At 31.6% G+C, this 21,358-nt stretch overlaps 1 protein-coding gene across 1 annotated transcript in view; it reads right to left on the bottom strand.

The window, feature by feature from the left end:
• Positions 1–980: 980 nt before the first annotated feature.
• The window catches only part of LOC113396924 (uncharacterized), a 31,816-nt gene continuing 11,438 nt past the window's right edge, over positions 981–21,358 (bottom strand). Inside the window, exons 2-3 of the mRNA XM_064215836.1 lie at positions 6,283–8,016; positions 981–2,964 (exon numbers count right to left, since the gene is read on the bottom strand). Of these exons, the coding sequence (XP_064071906.1) occupies positions 1,186–2,964; positions 6,283–8,016 (3,513 nt within the window). The 3' untranslated portion in view covers positions 981–1,185. The remainder of the gene's footprint in view (positions 2,965–6,282; positions 8,017–21,358) is intronic.

Here is a 21,358-nt window from a genome sequence, read left to right as displayed (position 1 = left end):
ATATGAAAATTTTATAGCAATCAGATAAGTTGTGTTTGCGTGAATTGAAATGAACATAAGTAACATTTTGTTAAGTATGATTATAATACTATCATGTTTGATCTAACGAGACGCTTAGTGCGTATAGTGAATCGCGTTTCATTTAACGACTTCGCATTATAAGATATCAACTTTATTTTAATTATTGTTAATTGCAGGTAAAAGGAAAAACTTGCGGAGATAATACGCACAATTTAAAACATAAAAATATAGTACATATATATAATATTTAATAAGCCTCATATATAGATAAAATACTTGAAGTTTTACAAGTCCTAATTTAGGATTCTTGTTCATAATAGCATTTTATTACTGATATATAATTCATTGTAATTATTATTGTTTCTTAATGAAAAAATGTTTGAATTAAATCTTCTCTATCGACTAAGCCCAACCCATCATTGGAGCAGCGTGGTGGAATAAACTTTAAATCTCCTTAAGATTAAAAGATTTTTCCCAGCTGTGGGATATCAGTCTGTTACTTTACTCAGTAACTCTACTTTATTATATTTCTAATAAACCGCTTTAACTTACATCTTTAATTTGCAGCTTACGTTTGTTACATTATTATATCACAAACTAAGTTTAAAAAAAAACAATAATTTATATAATTTTATCGTCTGTAATAATAATAAATAAGTTATAAATGTTATTGTAAGACTCTTTATTTATAAGTATAAAAACGTTATCAATAGTTTTTTCTCGTTTTTATAATAATGATATTGAAATAATTTTATTACTATATATGTTTTAATACGAAACTATTACATATGTAATACATTTGATAAGAAGTTGGGATATACATGTTTACATTGAAAATGCTGATCTATAACTAACAATTCATTTATTTATAATATAGTCTTCCCTATTGGTTACTGGATTACGTTAAATTTACAAGTTAATTACCTTGTATGCTTAGGGTATCAATAAATAAATGTATGGAAATGAAAAACAGTAGGTCTTTAATTACAACATTAAATTATCATTTAACTGTTAATATCACATTTAACTTAATAAATAAATTACAATACTTTTATATTAAGTAATGTATAAAACATATTTTCGCTTATTTCGAAACGTATTTTACAATACAATAAAAAAGTTGCTATAACTAGTCTAAACTTAACTTTTTAATATTATTATGATTTATAAAATTAGGCTAACAGAAGGAAAAGGGTCAACTGGGTTTTCAACAAGTATCATAGCCTTGCCATATCTTTGTAACAACTCGAGAATCACTCCGTTCGTCCAACCAAAACCATCTTGCACTATATACTCTCCCCCACTACCCTCATGACCTGGCTGTTCTGCATCATATTTCTCAAACATTTTCTGCCATATACTAAAACCTATGTAATTAGATCGAATCCATAACTTGGCTTGCTCTTTAGCTAATTGTTGAGCCTCTTCGTTACCACTAGCCTCCAATCCACCAATTAATATACTCTGAAGAGGTGGCCAAGCATTTGGAAAATCCCACTGTTCGCCGGAATTTTGTATCGATGCTGGTATACCACCAGGAAAGTTGAGCGCACCGGTCGATAGGAGATACTTCACTAATCGTGCAGCATATTTCGGTGCATTGTATTCCTCGACTGCACCTGCCCACAATGGCGTTGCACAACTTGGATAGAAACGTTTTCTAGATGATTTAGCTTGAGCGTCATAATCATACCAAACACCCTCTACAGGATCCCACAGAACATTATCTATAGCATTTCTCCAATATTTTGCTAAGCTCCACCACTTTTGGGCCTCTCTTCGGTCTTTTAGAGTATTACGAAAATTACCAGCAAGTTGAAGGGCTCCAGCAAATATTGCATTTAAATCAACTGGTAAAATTCGAGTCGCATGTACGTCCGTTAGATTTCCAACGACTTTGTTACTGTCTGTGACAAACCACCTCGAAGAAAAGTCCCAGCCGCTCTCTGCAGCGCTTTTGATTTCCGTGTAAAAATCTTCTCGTTTATCTTCATTTGGCAAAATTCGAGCGTTTGAATAATCCTCAAAGTACGATTCTGGCCGTGGCCCAATTCCTTTCCTATCTGCCAAATATCTTAGTAACATATATTTACTTCCTTTTACTTCGACTGTTACCTTTTTTTTATTTAACCAATACTTTAATTCCTTTTCAACAGTTCCAATATGTTTCTCAAGCCATGAAATATCTCCGGTAGTCGCAAAATAGCTAGCTACCATGGCAGCCAATAAAGGCGGTTGACTCCTGCCTAAGTAATACGCGCGACTACCGTTGGGTATATAACCATATCTTTCAACTAAATACAATAGGTTTTCTATCATGCCTTTAGCGGTCTGAGTCATATTACTAATGAGAAGACCACGAACCATCCAAAATGAATCCCAATAATATAATTCCTTGAACCTTCCACCTGGTACAATAAAACCGTTTGGCACATAAATGAAACTGTATTGTTCTGGATGGGTTTTTACATCATCTTGAACCTTTCGTCCTAATTTTTCCCATATTGCTATAATATTTTTAGCAAATGACCTCAATTTAGGATCAGCAATCTCTTGCAAAATCGGTGGATCGGGATCAAAATCTGGAGGTCTCCACTCTTCAAGTTCTTTACCTTCTTCGAAATGCTTATCAATAAAGTTAACAAGTTGTTCACGCGTGGGATTGTGATTTGTTTCGGCCATCAATTTCGCAAAATCTATTAGTGTTTCATTTTCAGAATGTTGTAACTTCAGATCAACAAAAGTTTTCGAGTCGGGAAAAATGCGTGCAAGTTGTACTCTTCGTAAGAGTTCTCCAGAACAGTAAACAGATGAATTGCAAGTTGGAACTAAGGTGATAGCGTGCGCACAAGCACCCAACAAACTCAGTACCGGGTAAAGCGGCACATAACGTCGAAGCCGTTGTATCAGCATGTTTAATTCAGTTAAATTCTTTTTCGCATTCTAGCCGGCGAGTGTGCGGACGCGTTTGATAAACATAACCTTTGTGTCGTAACGCAAGAACAAACCGATAGGGCGAACGTCCGCCTTGTGACTGCTATTAAGCACATAATCCGAGCCATGACCGATGTATGTCAGCGAGTCTTACTCAAATGCCCCATCGCAGCGGACGTAAGCGCTTTCACTGCAATCTAGCCAGCATTAGATCAGCTGGAACACGAAAACACTGCGATATTATAAGTTACGCTCCGCGTACCGTTCACTAGTCGCATCAGATGTAACTGTCAGTTTGACTTTATAATATTACGTGATAAATCTGTCTTATCATCGTTGGTCTTGTCAATTATTATTGCTTGTGAACGCACGCCTGCGTACACGAGTAGCAGTCGTCATAGTTACGTCACGTGCAACGTTAAATAACTCAATTTTAATGTAACAAGTTTATATTACATAACATTAATAGTATTTAATTACTTCATTATTTATTGTTTTATAGCTGCAAATATTAATATTTATTATTATCTTTAAGGTAATAAAATAAATCAGATATAAAAATAAAAAAATGTACAATAATTTTATAAAAGATCGCTTAGCAGTTTAAAGATTTCATTGCGCCTGTATGTTTTGTAAAATTTTGTTACTATGTAAAAAATTGCTAATAGAAAAAAATGCGTTTGCTTTTTTACCTATGCTTTTGGGCGGATGAGGTTGTATTTGAGCCCCTGATCCACTTAATGTGCCACTGTTCCCAAGTTAAGACAACCAAAATTATTGCATGAAATATATGTTGAAGCAGGCATGTAATATAATATTATACAACACGTGTATTTTACTTACGATGATTTCCTCCGCTGCCGATCATGAGATTAATTCTTTTTCTGTGTTTGTAATGAATTATTTAAAGCAAAAAACATTATAAACACAAATTACCACATGAAAATTTAGTACTTGCCCGGGCCCCGGCCATCTTTGATTTAATGTTCATATCTCCAAGCGGTTGGGCTCATCTCAGCTTCATTATTATCATTACATAGTATAAAAAAAGTCGCTTACCGCTGTCTGTCCCTATGTATGCTTAGACCTTTAAAATTACACAACGAATTTTGATGTTTTTTTTTAATAGATAGATTGATTAAATAGGAAGGTTTATATGTATAATACATGCACAATATAGAAGAGAAACACTGACAATTTTAGAAGTTTCGGAAATTATGTCGTAAATAAAAACATTTTTTGCGTTTACATTGCAAACGCTGGCTGAACCCTACGAGATAGATCAAAATTATGTACTACAGTATTGTACACCTTAAAAATGTCTCTTCTCTTACGGATAGCCCACAACAATCATTTTTTATCCTTTCCTTTTTACTAAAAATAATGGCTTATTTTCGAAGCGATTATAAGCAAAACAGCATTAATCCTTATCCAATTAAGTACCTTAAATACATTGTGAATTTAATTCATAGATCAATATGGCCCTTTACAGCATGTAATTTAAATGTATGTTTTCGAAAATATTACAGATTTAAAATGCAGGGACATAGCGGTTTGTATTATCTAATGACTAAAAAACTGTGAACCTTGTAAGACATTCTTTAGTATATTTACTATCAGCATTGCACCCGTGTGAAGCCGGGGCGGGTCGCTAGTAACAAATAATATTTTCTAATATTTGCTCACTATGTCGGAGCCTATAAGTGTCTAAGTGACCACATATCAAAAAATGGCTTATTTGCTAATTGTAATAGTAGTACTAGTGTTTACTTATCTTTCTAAAGTATAGAAGTACATTTTTTAGTATTCTACCTTACTAGCTTTTCGTGCCGACTTTGCATGGGTAAAACAAAGTTTTGGTTTTGTTTTTGGACCAAGAACTTTACCGGCAGTCTACAAACCAAAAAAGCATAGAGGACAAACATACAAACATTTATGTATGTATATAAAAATGTTTTGATTTATATAAAACATTTAACTTTACTAAATGTAAATGATTGAAACAAAAACTCGATCACGTGTAAAATTAATAGAAATAATAATTTAAAATGTTTTTATTTATGTATATAAAACATTCATCTTTACTAAATGTAAACGATTGAAACAAAAACTCGATCACGTGTAAAATTAAAAAATATAGTAGTTTTATAATTAATTGATTCGTTTAATTAGAAGAGAACAAAAAAAAACACGGATCAACGCTTTTTTATGTATCACACTACCCGATATAAATATAAAAGATTAAAAAAAAAAAAACAAAATAGCTAGTTAAGACACAGCCTTTTATTATTAAGTACGTCATTTATATTCCTTTGTTAGTTATTAAGGTATCAAATGGGTTTATAATTGTGATAGTACATTTAAATATATGTTTACATATGTTTAACATTACAAAAATAATTCTCAATTTTTTTGTTATGTTTAAAACTTATTTCTCTTAAATATATCATACTGTAATATATTCATAGTTATTCATTAAAATGATAACATTAAAGAATAATTAAACATTCTTATATACCGAATAACAAAAAATAATTAAACATAACACGTTAAATGTGATTTAAGAAGAAAAAAAATAAATTATGTTTGTATACATAGGTATCATAAGAAAATAGCCGCCTAATAATTATATTGAACATCATTAAAATACATTGAAGTGACATTTATAAAAAAAAAAACGTTTCCCACGTTAAATAATAATTGTTAATATATTTAATTTGTTCGGATTACAGTATTTGGCCGTATTCAGGCCTGAAGAATTTCTAGAACGTGCGAAGTTGAAATATGTTGATTATGAGAAAAATATTTGATCAAGATCTTAACTATTATTCCTAATCAATTACCAGTAACAAAATTTGCTTATATATAGTAAATGCCTTTTAAACTAGGCGTATATTTTTAATTTGTAATCACACGTAGGTCCTAACCGTCATATTGACTGAAATGAACAATAATACTTATTTATAACTGTATATAGGAAAATATAATTTTATAAATATATGTACATAATATTTTTATTTATACATTTATTATTATTTAATAGGAATAAAAACTAGTTTGTGCTTATTTGTAAATGGCACGCGACCGATCTTAAAATATATTTATTATGTAACTGGTAACTCTTACTTTCTTTCTATACTCAGAAGAAATATTTTTTAGGTATTAATGTTATGCTACTAACGTTTAAGGGTTTTCAAATCAATTAAGCCTGCCTTAATTTTTCGCTAGCATTGAATACTGTTAATTATTTATTTTATAAGGCATAAGTACTTGTTAATCCTTTTCTTCACTATCCGAATCTCTCTTTTTATCTTCACCAATCTAAGATCCCGTATTCTTTGATGATGCAGTATTAGATGGAATTACAGTAAGTAAATCATCTGTTGAGTCATGCGAGGTCATTTTATGACCATATTTTCCTAGGAACTCTAAAACTACACCATTGGACCAACCAAAACCGGTTTGGACTGTGTATTCTCCACCACCACCGACCCTTCCCGGTATTTCGGCATCGTATTTCTCAAACATTTGTTTATTCGCAGAAAATCCAGTGTGACACGCTCGAACCCAATTTTGGGCAATTTCAAAAGCCATTCGAATAGAATCGTTGGTGTTTAAAGCCTCTAAGGAATTTACTACAATACTAACTAGAGGAGGCCATGCGTTAGGAAAGTCCCATTGTTCGCCACTTCTTTTTAAGGAAGTGGGAATACCGCCAGGATAATTAAGGCCATTTGACGCTTTTAGCCATCCGAGAATTTTAGGGGCATTTTTTCTGATGAATCCTTGGTCAACAACACCCATCCATAATGGTGCTACATTACTCGGATAAAAATACTTGCGGTGTTGTTTGTTTACTAAATCCCAATCGTACCAAATTCCATCATCATTATTCCATAATACTTCTTTTATTGTACTAAACCATTGCTTAGCAAGGTACGCCCAGTGTGCGCTTTTACGACGATTTTGCAAAAGAACTTGGAAATTTGCGACGTCTTGAAGAGCATTTGCAAATATGGAATTTAAATCAACGGGAACGATTTCACTTGCGCGAATAGTCCTCAAACTACCATTGTTATTTCCTTCATCATTAATGAACCAACGCGTGGAAAAGTCCCAGCCGCTCTCAGCAGCGCTTTTTATATCGATATAGAATTGACTTTGACGTTCCGGTGTTTCAAAAGTTTGGGCTTCAGTATAATCTTCATAATATGATTCAGGACGTGGACCCTCACTAGGTGCGTAATACCTAAGCAGTGTGTAAACTTTATCGTTCGCTTCAAATGTTATTAATTGCGTTTTCAGCCAATAATCTAGTTCTTCTTCGAGAGCATCGATATTTTCTTTAAGGAAATCTATATCTTTCGTTTCTCGAATGTAAAGAGCCATCATTGCCGTCAATAATGGTGGCTGACTTCGTTCTTGATAATACCATCGGCTTCCATTTGGTATGTGTCCAATTGTCTTTAACAATTCGATGAGGTTACCTATAACTCCCTTGACTGTTTCTTTCATTCCACTTGTGAGAAGGCCTTCAATAATCCAATACGTGTCCCAATAATAAAGTTCCTTAAATCTTCCTCCGGGTATAATAAAACCATGATCGACAGGAATAAGACTAAATCGGCCAGGATTCTCGAGAACTTCCGCTTTGACTTTTCTACCAAGAATAGGCCAAATATCATTGATATCCTTTCCGAATTGCCTCAACTTTTCATCTTTAATAGACGCAAGAAAAGCTGGATCTGGCCTGTAGTCAGGAGGAGTCCAATTCTCGAGTTCACTCGTCGCATCGAAATGATCGTTTACAAATGTTTGAATTTGTTCTTTAGTAGGATTGTTATTGGTTACCATGAGTAAATCATCGAAAGCGGCGAGTGTGCTGTTTTCGTCATTTCTCATCGTAAGGTCAACGAACGTTTTTGAGTCTGGATAAATGTTTGACATCTGAACATAATGCAAGAGTTGGCTGTTGCAGTACACTGGCTTACTGCATGACGGCGGCAATTCAGATGCGTATGCCACAGACAAGGACAACACAGCTAGTAGAAACCGCTGCATCTGAAACAGGAAAAAATATAAATATTATATTTTTTTAATTTAATATATAAAGGTGTTCTTAATGAAATCTCGATACCATGAATATAAATACGGTAAAAAGTATTACCGGAATTGATCATTCTTGTTTCTGTCGAAAGACATTTTTATTTACAAATGTATTATATAATTCTCCCGATTGATTTATAATAAATAATAATAAAAATAGTTTTATATGAGTACATAAATTATACTAATGACATATGTATAAATACATTAAAACTTCCTTAATTAGCCGTTACTACTAAGACTAGGTGGTATGGCTTTTCACCCGTCTGGGTAGCTACCACCCACACATACCACATACCACACATACCACTCATCACATATTCTACCGCCAAACCGGTTATATATTAATATCGGTTCCGGTTCGAGTGAGCCAGTGTGACTACAGATACGAGAGGCATAACAACTACATTCCTAAGGTTGTTGGCGCATTGGTGATATAACCAATGGTTAAAATTTCTTGCAGCATCAATGTCTATGGGTGATGATAACCAATCAGCAGCAGGTATCTATTTTATATGAAAAAAAATTGGGTAAAAAAAGGTTAGATGACCGATGTCAATTGGTAGGATTCATTAATCAGTAGCACAATATACCGTCTGATAAAAAGATTTAAACAAAGGAAAACATTCTATGTTTCGATGTACTCGTACATATACATTACACTCGCGCGGACGTTTACGTGTAATAGATAAATTAAAGTGAATCTATTTTCCCTAGTGTGAGCTACCTTAACTGATTACGCGGCTGTATTACATAGATTAACGTTTATCAATAAGGTCATGATCTTATAATACTTCAATCACATACTGTATACATATAATATAATTAGAGTGTCTGTTCTAATATTAATAAATTTTTGTCTGTCTGTCTGTTTGTTCCGGCTGATCTCTGGAACAGCTGAACAGATATAAATATGGAGTAACTTCGGTTAAAACAATAACATTTTTGTTAAATTCGAACGCGCACGAAGTCGCTGGTACAACTAGTAACTACTAGTTCCATATAGATCTTAAGTATTACAATTTTTCGAATTTATCTTAAGTATTAAATTTTGGCTTACTACGGCCATAACATCATTTTACCTCGATCAAGGCACACAAACTATGTAACGACAAACGTTAATTCGTCCATTCCTTTATTGAAATTTTATTTAGTAGTTTTTTTTATGAACAAAATCCATTTCTGTTCCATAAAATAATCTTAACAATTATATCTGTACAACCCAGCACGACTAATCTCTGTGTCTAGTCGTAAATATTGTATGGATTATTCTCATACTTCAACTGAAATCACTTTCAATATTTGATAATAATAATCATTTAAATCAAATAATAACCAATCAACAATGCTGTTATTCGTATTGATTAGGTAAATTTGTTTACAAGGCAACGAACGATTCAAGTATGTTATTGTTAACACTTTAAATATCACTGCAATTTAACATGATAAGGCTGGGATTGAACAAATAAACCTATTCAACAATTTCTTATTTAAAGCAATCTTGAATTGTAATGAATATTGTTCGTCATATATAACGTCAATTCATGTACGTCTTACGACTTATCCTTAAAGGAAAACCAGCCAAAATTACGTGCTTCTCGCTTCAGCAGCGCTTCCTGGAAAACTTTAGGAAATATATTTGTTATCGACTTGTTCAAGGACCGTGTTCTTATTTTATAAATATTTTTTTTGTGTTACTATTTTGCTAGTAATTGAAACTTTTTATGTCCCAGCAGTGCTATTCTACATATCTGTATTCTAACTGATAAACATATGTACAATTTTACATATATAAGTATATCAGTTAATTAGATTACTTACCTTATTAATCAAGTAGCAAGCACCAAAAAATATTTTAATTATATTTAAAGATTGTGTCCTCGGGCTAGGCGTTACCATGATCAGAGCAATTAAAATAAAATGATATAAAAATAATTCCTGTGCTATCAATTCCTACAAAAATCGTATTAGCAAACTCTCTTCCAGTTAGTCTTATTTATTTGTAACATCCTAATTATCCTAATTTGTCTCATGTTTGTCCAGCTCGAAACTGCATAAAAATCGCACCAACTGGTTTATATTAAGCTTTCCGAAATGTCATGTTGCAGAAATTCGTTCCATGTCCTGGCTTCCTATACGTTGCTACCTGTTATCCTTCTTATTTATAGTTTAAATTTAAATTTCATGAAAATTTATTAAAGAAAAATATGATTTAATAATGTAAAATATTCTATTTATTTCCTTCTTCATTTATAAGATCATCAAAACTTAGGAGGCTATCCGGGATTGTAAGTTTTAGTTAATAAATGTTTGTATGTAAGTCTGTGACAGAACTCCATGTAAAAAATGTACAGATTCCATGTAAAAAAATGTCGTTGTTTGTCTCACGTATATGATTATTGCTACGATTTTTTTCTCACTATATTAAAGCAGTCTAGCTACAATAATAAATGAAAAAATCGATCACCACGAATGTCTACAACTATCGGAAATCTAACTTAAAATATACAATTGCTAATTTTTTTAAATTTTGTAACATACCTTTCAAATGTTTTTGAAATAAAAGAGATTCAAATTAGTAGATTTATCATTTTCGTAATCATATTTCAATTTGCATAAAATTGCTCTAACAGATTTTTTTACCTTGACCAATTTGCAATGTTTCTGTTGCAATCACGTTTTAAAATACCTAGATAAGCAAGTAATAAAATCCATGAAATTTAAATATACATCCTTTTCTGGAATCATACAACACATCATTACAAAATATTTTATTATCTGTTCATCACTCTGTGGATAAGTTTATTATTAATTTACAATAATTGCCTTTTGATATTAGGCGCAGCTGTTGATCTTATTTAAGAGTGACTTTGTCTTTTTCTTTAAAATAACGAATTAAATTTAAAGGACTGTTCCTTAATAATATTAAATATTTTCTATATAATATGCTGTTCTTCGCCCCATCACCTTCATCTTTTCCAAACAAAGCATAAATAAATAGACCAAACAAACAAATCAAGTTTAGTATTGTTAATTTATTAAGTAATTTCAAAAATATATATAAAAGAAATGAACTTGTTCCGTGGGGAACACTTGATTCTTGACTGAAGATAGGGTTAACAAATAGTGCCGCAGTGACAAGCACTGTGTCAAATTTATCTTTATCTTGTATTCGGCGGTAAAGTATCGCGAAGAAACCATATACATGTCGGATTATAGTGTACCAGATAGGTAAACATCCATCAACCCGCATCAGATAAGTATGGTTCAGTGAGCTGCAAACACGAACATTATTCAAAAAGGGCTTCACTTGGTAAGAATTTGTGCAAATTGGTCAGGGACGGTACAACAAACTTATCAGATATTCTACCGCCAGCAGCTGTTGTTCCAGTTTGAAGAGTAAGTGAGAAAATGAAACTAAAGGCACAAGGCATATTAGCTCTCGACGTTGACTGCGCATTGGCAATGTAAGGAATGCTTAATATTTCTTACTGCGCAATGTTACCTGGACGGTGATGACCATCCCGTATTATTATAAAAAAAGGCCGTCACACTTTAAACTTCACTTTACAAATCAAACAATCTGTTTTAACATTACATAAACATTATAACAACAATAAACAAATATTACATTCTTGTGATAACAATAAAATGGGTTTGACTTTTTTTTTGCAAACAATAAGAAATATAACCTTGTTCTTGGTTTTTTATCACATTATCTATTTGTGTGCCATTACCCCTGTAAGACGTGACACTTTTTTATTTAACATAGGAAGACAACACACGTTCTTATCTGTATTATGGTTTTTTTAATATCTAGGGCTTAGATAAATAAAGACTTAGTGTATAATTATCATTAAAGACTTCTCGAGTCTTGTTTAGTTATCATTTAAACTATGATCGATTCCGGCAACGGCGGGCAAACTCAAGGGAGACCAGCCAACTACGCTGGACATATAATAGAGCATAAGTGAGTGCACAAATACAGATGTACTCTAGTTTACCTAACCCTTATAATCCGATGGGACGGAAAAATCCGACACGGCACGGAGAGAGTTCATATGCTGGACCAACCGCCTTACGTGCTTTACAGGTTCACACTTCCTATTTCCAGACTCCTGGCTGTTACTGAGAATTTTTTCTATAATAAAAACCCCAATAATTATTTATCAGTCCGACCTCGACCTGATATCGACCGATCGAAAAATGTACTGCGTTTCAACTTCTAACTTATTTACAAATAAGAAATTTATATATTTTGGTTAATTTAATAGCTAGGTATTATAAAGGAAGAGTACAACCACGTAAAGTTATATCAGCTGTGTGAATAAAATTCTAATGTGTAAGTACTTGTGAAATGAAATAGTATATATTGCAAATATAATAGAGTTCGATATCGACACTTATTATTATAATTATAATGTTTTAATTATTTCCAATTTTAAATATCCGGGTCTATTAGCAGGCTTTATAAAGTCATAAAACGTGAACGTAATATGTTTAATATTCTCGTATATAATAATTTTACTTATTTTTATTTTCAATCAACATATGTACACGCTATTGGCCCTCGCATCGTAAAAACTTTATTGGTTTTAATAAAAGCAATGATTAAATTAACAGCAGTATAAGGACAATACTTTTATATTAATTCGAGTCTTGTGAATTATTTAGGAATGTAATTGTGACTTTTGAATTCGAAGTATTGATTCTAGAATTTCTGTTGGTCAAAATATTTGAAAAATAAAACTCTGATAATATATTTCGGGGTCATTCGTACATTAAACGAAACAGAGAGGGAGAAAGAGATGAAACAGGAATGTATATTATAAGAATTACGTACATCCAAATTTCAGGCTAAGAATTTCACTTCTCCTCAAAAAAAATAAGCAAGATCACACGTATAGGTATTTATTTTAATTTCCATTAATATTTGAAATAAATGATAATGTGAATACTTTTTTAATAAATTAATTCAGAACCAGGAGGAAAAGACGTATGTTTGTAATATGTGGCGTCATTCTAAATATAATATGGCCAATAGGCTTGGACAGTGATAAAAATGAATGCCAAGCGCTATAATTAATAACCAATACGGAACGACGGACAAAACAAAAATTTAGTAACCAATAAATAAAATTGTGAGAATAGAACTCTCAATAATAAAACACCAAATCAATTGATTTCAAACGAAGTTATAAAAATACATTTATTTCATACAGAGTTTTAATTTTAATTCAAGAAATATTATTTTCTTTAAAAGATTTATTGCTCAAATCGAATCGTTTAATACGTTACGAATTCATGTTAAAGTGTACCGGAAAATAAAATAATATGAAAATCAAGCGTATTAAATGTAACATTGGGGATATTTTTTCTTACGGGAAAGTCTCTCACAAGTTAAATAAATATGCATTTTAATTTCGTTATTATTTTATTAATAAACTAGATGAAAACCCGGCTTTGGTCGGGTAAAATAAATCAAACTAAACAAATGCAGTATATCATTTACTAATAATTTATTGTGGATAAGTTCCCAACGAGTTTACCGTACCTGCACGAAATTATTATTTGGAAAACACTTACTGAACGCACCTTTAAATTTAAAACATGGCCGCCCGTTGACCATCATGTCATTGAATTTAATGGAATTCATATTGAAATATCTCGATTATACGAATTTTGCGGATATATGTTGTCGACTAAAAAATTATTATTTTTTAACGATCAATAATTAAGTATAGATTTCGATCGGGTCTATCTTAGACCTGTACGAAATTATTCATATTAATTTAAGTGTATTAAATAATACTTTTATTATAAATGTTCGCATGAAAATATTGCGCTCTTTTTGCTTGCCAAAACTTACATATTAAATATGAACTATTTTGATAAAACAAAACGAACTGAAAACTCGTCCAACGAATTTTGTTTCAAAAGGTTAAGGTCACGATCGACATCATACAAGATAAAGTCGGTTACAAATAAGGAAAGTAAGCAGTTTTCATTTTATATTTAATTTTCATTTAATTAGAAACAAAATATAACCGGTTTCTAAAAATTTAATAATTTAAATATAAATATTCAAGATATAATGTGATGAATACATTTTTTATTATGTATTCATTATATTTTATTTATGAAGACAATAAAATGGTATTAGTTAATATTAAACTTTAATTATAGCTAATACGCTTGGGGCAGTTCAGTTTGTCCTGCTTGTCGTATTTACCTTATTTATTTATGATAATGTATGTCACTGAGAAGGAGGCGTCTTCTAACTTGCAGTGTTAAACTACCCATTACATAGGGTATCTTTTTTAATACATGGCAATACGCCAAGTGATGGGAAGTGGCCACCATTGGCATAAGTGCTATAATAAATATTACTAACATCACCAATACACGACCAACCATAAGAACTAAGAAACGATAAACCTGTGTGACAATCACACACAAACAGTACTTATTAATACTGTTTAGCGATAGAATAAGTTATTAATAGTTTAGCCATACCAAGAGACCAACAATATTAAAAAAGCATCAAAACCGAAATCAATTAAATGGTAAATAAAATAATTTTATAAATAAAACAAAATAATCCGGTCGCTAATATACGTATTCATCTATAAGAAGTACTTGACCTTTTAAGAATGTCACCTTATTCTAAATACCTACGTTCTCTCGTAATATACTACCTGTCGACATCTAATACCAGGTTTACATAGCAGACTTCCGCTGCTCCTCACACAGCCGTATTTACTCCCCGAAAATACTTTATTTACAAGTTACATGGCTGAGTATTTACCAAAGGTTTACTTCCTTGCTCGATAAGAAAAGCTGAATGTATACTTGGTATATAACTAATAATAGATTTGCCAACATCATATATGAATACATGCTTAGGATTATTAATATCGACGACCAGAAATAAAATGTCACGTATGGATAAAATGATTTTGGCAAACGTTGTATTTATTTTTAATATAACTGTTGTAGGACTTTCTTTCTTTTTTAAGTAAGGACCATTATCTTAAGGTTTTCGAATAAATTCTAAATACTAATATTTTTTATACCAAATTATAGCGAAAAAAAAATCGAATCACATCGAATATTTTCAAAGAGGCTTTTACAATCACTTTATTTTCCAGAATTATATTAAAAGTTAAGTTACCTATACCATTGTACTAATGCTAGTAAGTATGGTTAAGTGTTGTTCACAATAATAATAGTGTAATAATATATATTTCTTATTCCTGTTGACAGAAGCTTGATATTTAAACTTTTTAGATATCAATCGCGAAATTATTTCCAGCCTTGACGTAAAATTGTTTCATTACACAGTGTGACATATTCGTCACAATATAAAACATAAGTGCCCATTGTCTGTGCAATCACTCATTGAACTCATCTTGGTTAGTTTGACGCTAACAACTAATATTCGCCCTATTCGATTTAATTTATGACAGATATCGTCCTTGGCATATTCCTATCTGTTTTTTTAGTATATTTCTACTATCTAAAATTTAAAGTATATTTATTTAATAATTATTTGAGAAATTAAATAAGAAATCGAAATTTAAAAACTTCTGCATGGAATAGTAGCAAAAACTGTACCAGCATTTTTAAATTGAATTACTTTTCCGGTTCCCTGGGCGAAAAAATGTGGTGTTTCAGAAATATTTTTACATTTTTGACATATACTTTTAGATCGGCAACAATAACAATTATTATAATCTTGTTATTATTTGTATATATATATATGTATGTATATATAATATAATATAATATAATATAATATAATATAATATAATATAATATAATATAATATAATATAATATAATATAATATAATATAATATAATATAATATAATATAATATAATATAATATAATATAATATAATATAATATATATTTGTATATAATATATATATATGTTTGTATTATATTCTAAATACTTATCAAAAACTATTATCCTCTCCTGTAATACTGGCGTAAATATATTTTTTTAAATTTATGTTTTGATAATGAAATAATTTGTTAAGATTAAAAATATTGATTTCTCTTTTTCATTTGTTGGTATAAAAAAGGATAGATAGTCTTTTCATCTTGTATAAGTTAACGATTGTATTGAAAATTAGCAGCCAGCTCTGGTATTCGATGAATCAATGATGTTCGCGGGCCAAATCAAAAACTTAACATAATCTCTAAAACTTATAATTGTTATACCGTGGGGTTCATAAATTTTATTAGTTTTTAAATTAATTGCCACACCTCTTCTATCCGAACTGTCATCACCATTATGTTTGTCTTCAATATTTACCTTTAACGTATCGCATCTCATAAAATAACCTATGAAGTGACAGTAAACTATTTTCCTTTGAGGCAAATGTGTTTTTAATATCATATTGTCTTCAGGGATTTCCCTCGTGTTAATAAGTACAATTCTTCTTCCATTTCACGCCTTTCTCAATCAAATACTTTAATAAATAAAAAACCAACACTAAACTAACACTAGGAATCCTTACTAATAATATAAAGGCGAAAGTTAGTATGTATGGATGTTTCTTGCTCATTCCCGCAAAAACTACTAAATGGATTTAAATGAAACTTTACAATAATAAAGTTTATATATAAGAATAACATATGGGCTATAATTTATAAAAAATATAGTGTAAATAATACCCGACAACTGAACCCTAAAACGCGAGCGATGCCGCGAGCGAAAACTAACATTCAAAATAACGATAGCAGTTAATATTTATCTTAACAGCTGTATAACGACAATATTTGCAGTACATTATAATAATAATAATGTTACATTTTCTTTACGAGTAATTTATATAATAATGGAAAATGGTTAAGCAAAACATTTGTATTTGTTATGCAAATACATATTTAAGAGAATTGTTACATGACTTTGTCTTTGTCAAGGCTAAGGCGTTTCACGATCTAATTCTTATTGTTAAATTATTATTAACATTAATTAGAAATTAATTCATAATATCGCTGAGACTCCTTGCCTGTATAATTAACAACGCTTCTCTGCCCATCCGCAGACGCAAATTAATCAAAATCAAAATATACTTTATTCAAGTAGGCTTTGACAAGCACTTTTAAATCGTCATTTATAACTACAAACTATATTAAGTGAACCTACCACCGGTTCGGAATGTAGATTATATAGAGAAGATCCGGCGTGAAACTCAGTATTTACTCTTTTTCAACATTTAAAAATACAAAGTCATGTTAGTTAAATACAAGTGCGTTTTCAGCGCGACAAATACTTACATCGTATCCCAAATATCATATTTAAAGAGTTGATTTGATTAAGTTCAAGATAAAAGAGTAGAGTCACAGATAAACTCGAAATTTCGTCATCGTCAAAATTATGCCTTGAAACTTAATAATTAATATAGCGACGCACTCTCTATATTAATTACTAGCTTCTGCCCGCGACTTCGTCCGCGTAGATTTTTTTTTTTTTAAATAAATAGAAGATGTATTTTTTAAACTTTGCGTAAATTATGAAAACTTTATAACACTATACAGACCATGGATGTGATGTAAATAGTTATATTATGACTTGATTTTTGATTTTGTAAAATTATTTATCGACAATTTTGAAATTTTCTATACATATAATTAAGGAGTAAATCGACCGAATCTGTGTACATTGAATATTTTTTGAAAATTCAAAGCTTATTATATTTTTATATGTTTAATAGCGGTCGCCCGCGACTCCGCCCACGTGGATATCGGTTACCGTTGCAAAAAGCCTACCCAGGAAAGACACGGTCAGCAAAATGATCCCCAGGTCAATTCACAGACACCGACACTAACATCGACGACGCAGTCATTATCCGCAGGCTGCATAGATTGTCTTTATGTGGATGTTAAAGTTGTTAATGATGAATGAATGAATATTTAAATGTAATTAATACTAAGTTTTCACTTCTGCCGGCAGTCCCGGAGTGCAACCCGTTGTTTTAGAATAGATAACTAAAGCGATTATTGTAGAGCTTCTCTATAAACAACATTTGACGTTTATTTTCAGGTAACAAAATATACTGATGGTCGGGAGCCCCGACCCGTGGTAGGACAGCGTAAAGTCGCCCATGCGTAAAACATTATTTTCGTAAATCAATTCCTAATTTGAATGTTTGGGCCCTGGGATTTTTTTATCGTTAGTGCGAAAGAATTTTTTACTGGAAATTGGAGCCTTTTGAAGGGTATAGGCAAATCAGTAGGAATCATGGGTATTCTTGGTATATGAGCTAATTCACCAGCTCCAGGGCCGGTGATAATAATCTTCGCTACTATTAAATTATCTTTTATTTCCTTTATAAGAAGTCTCGTGTTGTATTACACACGTTGGGGGGGCTTAAATTTCTGAGAAGCATTATCGGCGTGCCAAGTTTTAACGACAGTTCATGAGGTGGTAGCCCAGCGAGGTTCAGAGATTTTTTTTAAATTTCCAATATTTCCTGGGGGTAGTGCACTGCGTTCTCGATGTTAGTGACGGTGTCTATGGATTTATACCACTTAACTTCACCCGGTACTTTCTGCATAATTAAATTGTTTATTTCGTTTCATTCCTGGGAGAAATTATTTTGATAAGTATTAATAGCACGAGTAAAATAAATGCGTTTAAATGTAGTCCAAATAAAATTCAAGATTTTTAAATAAAAAAATGGTTGTTGTGCCTCACTCGACATAGATAGGTATAGTGTGTCCAGGACTTTTTTGTAGATATTTATAAGATCTACAATTAATTTGAACATTTTATGGTTGTATCTTTTATAGTTTAGGCAGCGTACGCAAAATAAGTAACTTTTTTGGTTGATTTTTTACACCTTGTGTCCGAAAAACCCAAATATCTTACGGAACCCTATTTTTTCCAAAACAAAATTTAGCATATGTTACTCGTGGATAATGTAGCTTTCGAATGGTGAAAGAATTTTTTAAATTGATCCTGTAGTTTTTGAGCCTATTCATTACAACCAAACAAACAAAGTTTTCCTCTATATAATATTAGTATAGATATAAGTTTCTATCCTCCTTGATTTTTTGACACCCTGGCCAAAGATAGATTAACTAACTTGGCTTTATTCTGAACGCTGATTGGTCGCCTGTTGCGTCATAGGCTTTCACTGACCAATGACCATTCAACTGGCAGATTAAATAATCAGCGCTTCACAAGCAGTCCGTAGATATAACCTGTTAGTCATAACATTGCCTTTTATTTAGATTGATTTGAATTTCAATTTCATTTAATTTGATACATTTATTGACATTGTTTGGTGAGCAGTTTCCTGTTGCTTCGATATAAAAAAACTTGACCGCTCACGTTTATTTTTCTGGATAATTTTACTTTATATACAGTTAATTAGCTTAAATGCCTTATTATAAGACTAGCCCCATCTATTATTATTTGTTTGGCTAAAACGAAGCTATTCGATGAATAACAAAATAAGCTAATAAATAGCACGTCAATTCCAGGTCAAAGTTGTTTGTTCAATTTGACTTCTCCTGCCATTAGAATAGGCTATGTTATATATTAAAGGCACATTCTCTTGTTGCCACCAATGTAAGCTATAATCAAAGTTATTAATATTATAAATTTGAATGGTCATAACTTTTTTTGTGTGAGACAAAAACATATACTATACGATATAGACTCTAATAAAATTTGGCATAGAAATACTATACTAGGAAATTGAGCAATTTTTAATTATTTATAAAAAAATTACTAAATTTAATTTAAGGCCAGCATAGACATTTAATAGAGCATAGATTTAATTTACCGAAATTACAGATTAATTAATTATTTCTTCTTGTTAAATAAGTATTTTGAGATGACATTCATCATAAAATCCATTGACAAATAGCTGTATTATAGTTATCACTTATGTTATTAGGGCGGTATCACATTGTAAATGTTTGGTAATTCCAATAACTATTAGATATATTGTAAGTGACCACTTATCATCAAGTGAACCATTGATAATTCAATCGATATTAAAAAATATACTTTCAAGTAAGCTCTTGTACGTTTATCGTGTTGTTGAAAGTTTGAACGATCCTCGAAATGGAATTTTCGTTCTACAAATTATTTACGGGAAACTCTGTTGGTTTTCTTTTATACGAATACAGTATTTACTATTACTTTTATACTAATAATTCATCGTTCGCAATATTTGATCCTATTTATTTTATCTGCGGTCTGCGCAGTGGCGGACTAACAGGGAGTAGAAAGGGACGGCTCGCCCCGGGGCTCTTATCTTGGGGGGGGTCCAAATGCATCCGCGTCATCCTAAACAAGACTTTAAAAATGTGCTTAGTACCTTAATTTCATCAAGATCAAAACACTACACTCCACAGCCTTCTAGACTTTTTACGCGGTGCTAATGTTCTTTTAACTTCTGAACGCGTCCTATACGCTGGTGGAATCCTCTTCTTTGTATCGGGTACTTCCCCAGGAATCCCTGAATGAGTGAAGTGCAAATAATTCCCTCTTGTACAACGTTGATATTAATTAATAGTTTATTAGTGTGTAAAAAGTAAAAAAAAGAATATTTTTAAATTGGACATGGGAATCGTTAATCTGGGTTCAAAAACGAAAGATAATGGATGATTGTAGCAAAAACTGGGAAAATAAATATTGTAAACTATATTAAATATTGTTAATTATTTGACGTTCCTGTTTACTTGAAGCTGGGTCTTCCAGCTATTTTGATATTTTCGCGAACGGATAAGACTTTTTTCAAATTAACATAAACACGAATTTATACACACAAACTGAATAAAAAGCTTGTAAACCACTTCTATTTTAAAAGCTGGGGCTTCGTTCAACTCTGCCGCCCCGGATCTCTGAAGGGCTTAGTCCGGCACTGGGTCTGCGCAGTGCGTAAAATGCCCATAATTTTTACATCGTCGCTAACGTACTTGATGAATTGCGCTTAAAAAATATTCCCTCAGTCAGCACTAACGACACCACCGTATGGAAATGGGGTGGCTAATCTTAGGTACAGTAGCTTGGGGAAGGACTTAACTCCTACCTAAAGTCTACCACCAAATAGAAATACTTAAAATTGCTGTGTTCCTGTTTGAACAGTGAGTGAGCCAGTGTAACTACAGGCACAAGCGACATTTATATCTTAGGTTGTGGTGGTGGACGATGGTGCATTGGTGACATGACAATCGATTAATATTTCTTGCTCTACAAATGTCTATTACCCAATGGCTTATTTACCAGTCCACCTAACTAAGTAAAATTAAGAGATGCTGTTATTAA

This window comes from Vanessa tameamea, chromosome 9 (genome assembly GCF_037043105.1).
Source record: "Vanessa tameamea isolate UH-Manoa-2023 chromosome 9, ilVanTame1 primary haplotype, whole genome shotgun sequence".
In the NCBI taxonomy this organism is placed as follows: domain Eukaryota; kingdom Metazoa; phylum Arthropoda; class Insecta; order Lepidoptera; family Nymphalidae; genus Vanessa; species Vanessa tameamea.
Note: the sequence above shows the minus strand (reverse complement) of the source record. Positions and strands in the feature narration are given on the sequence as shown.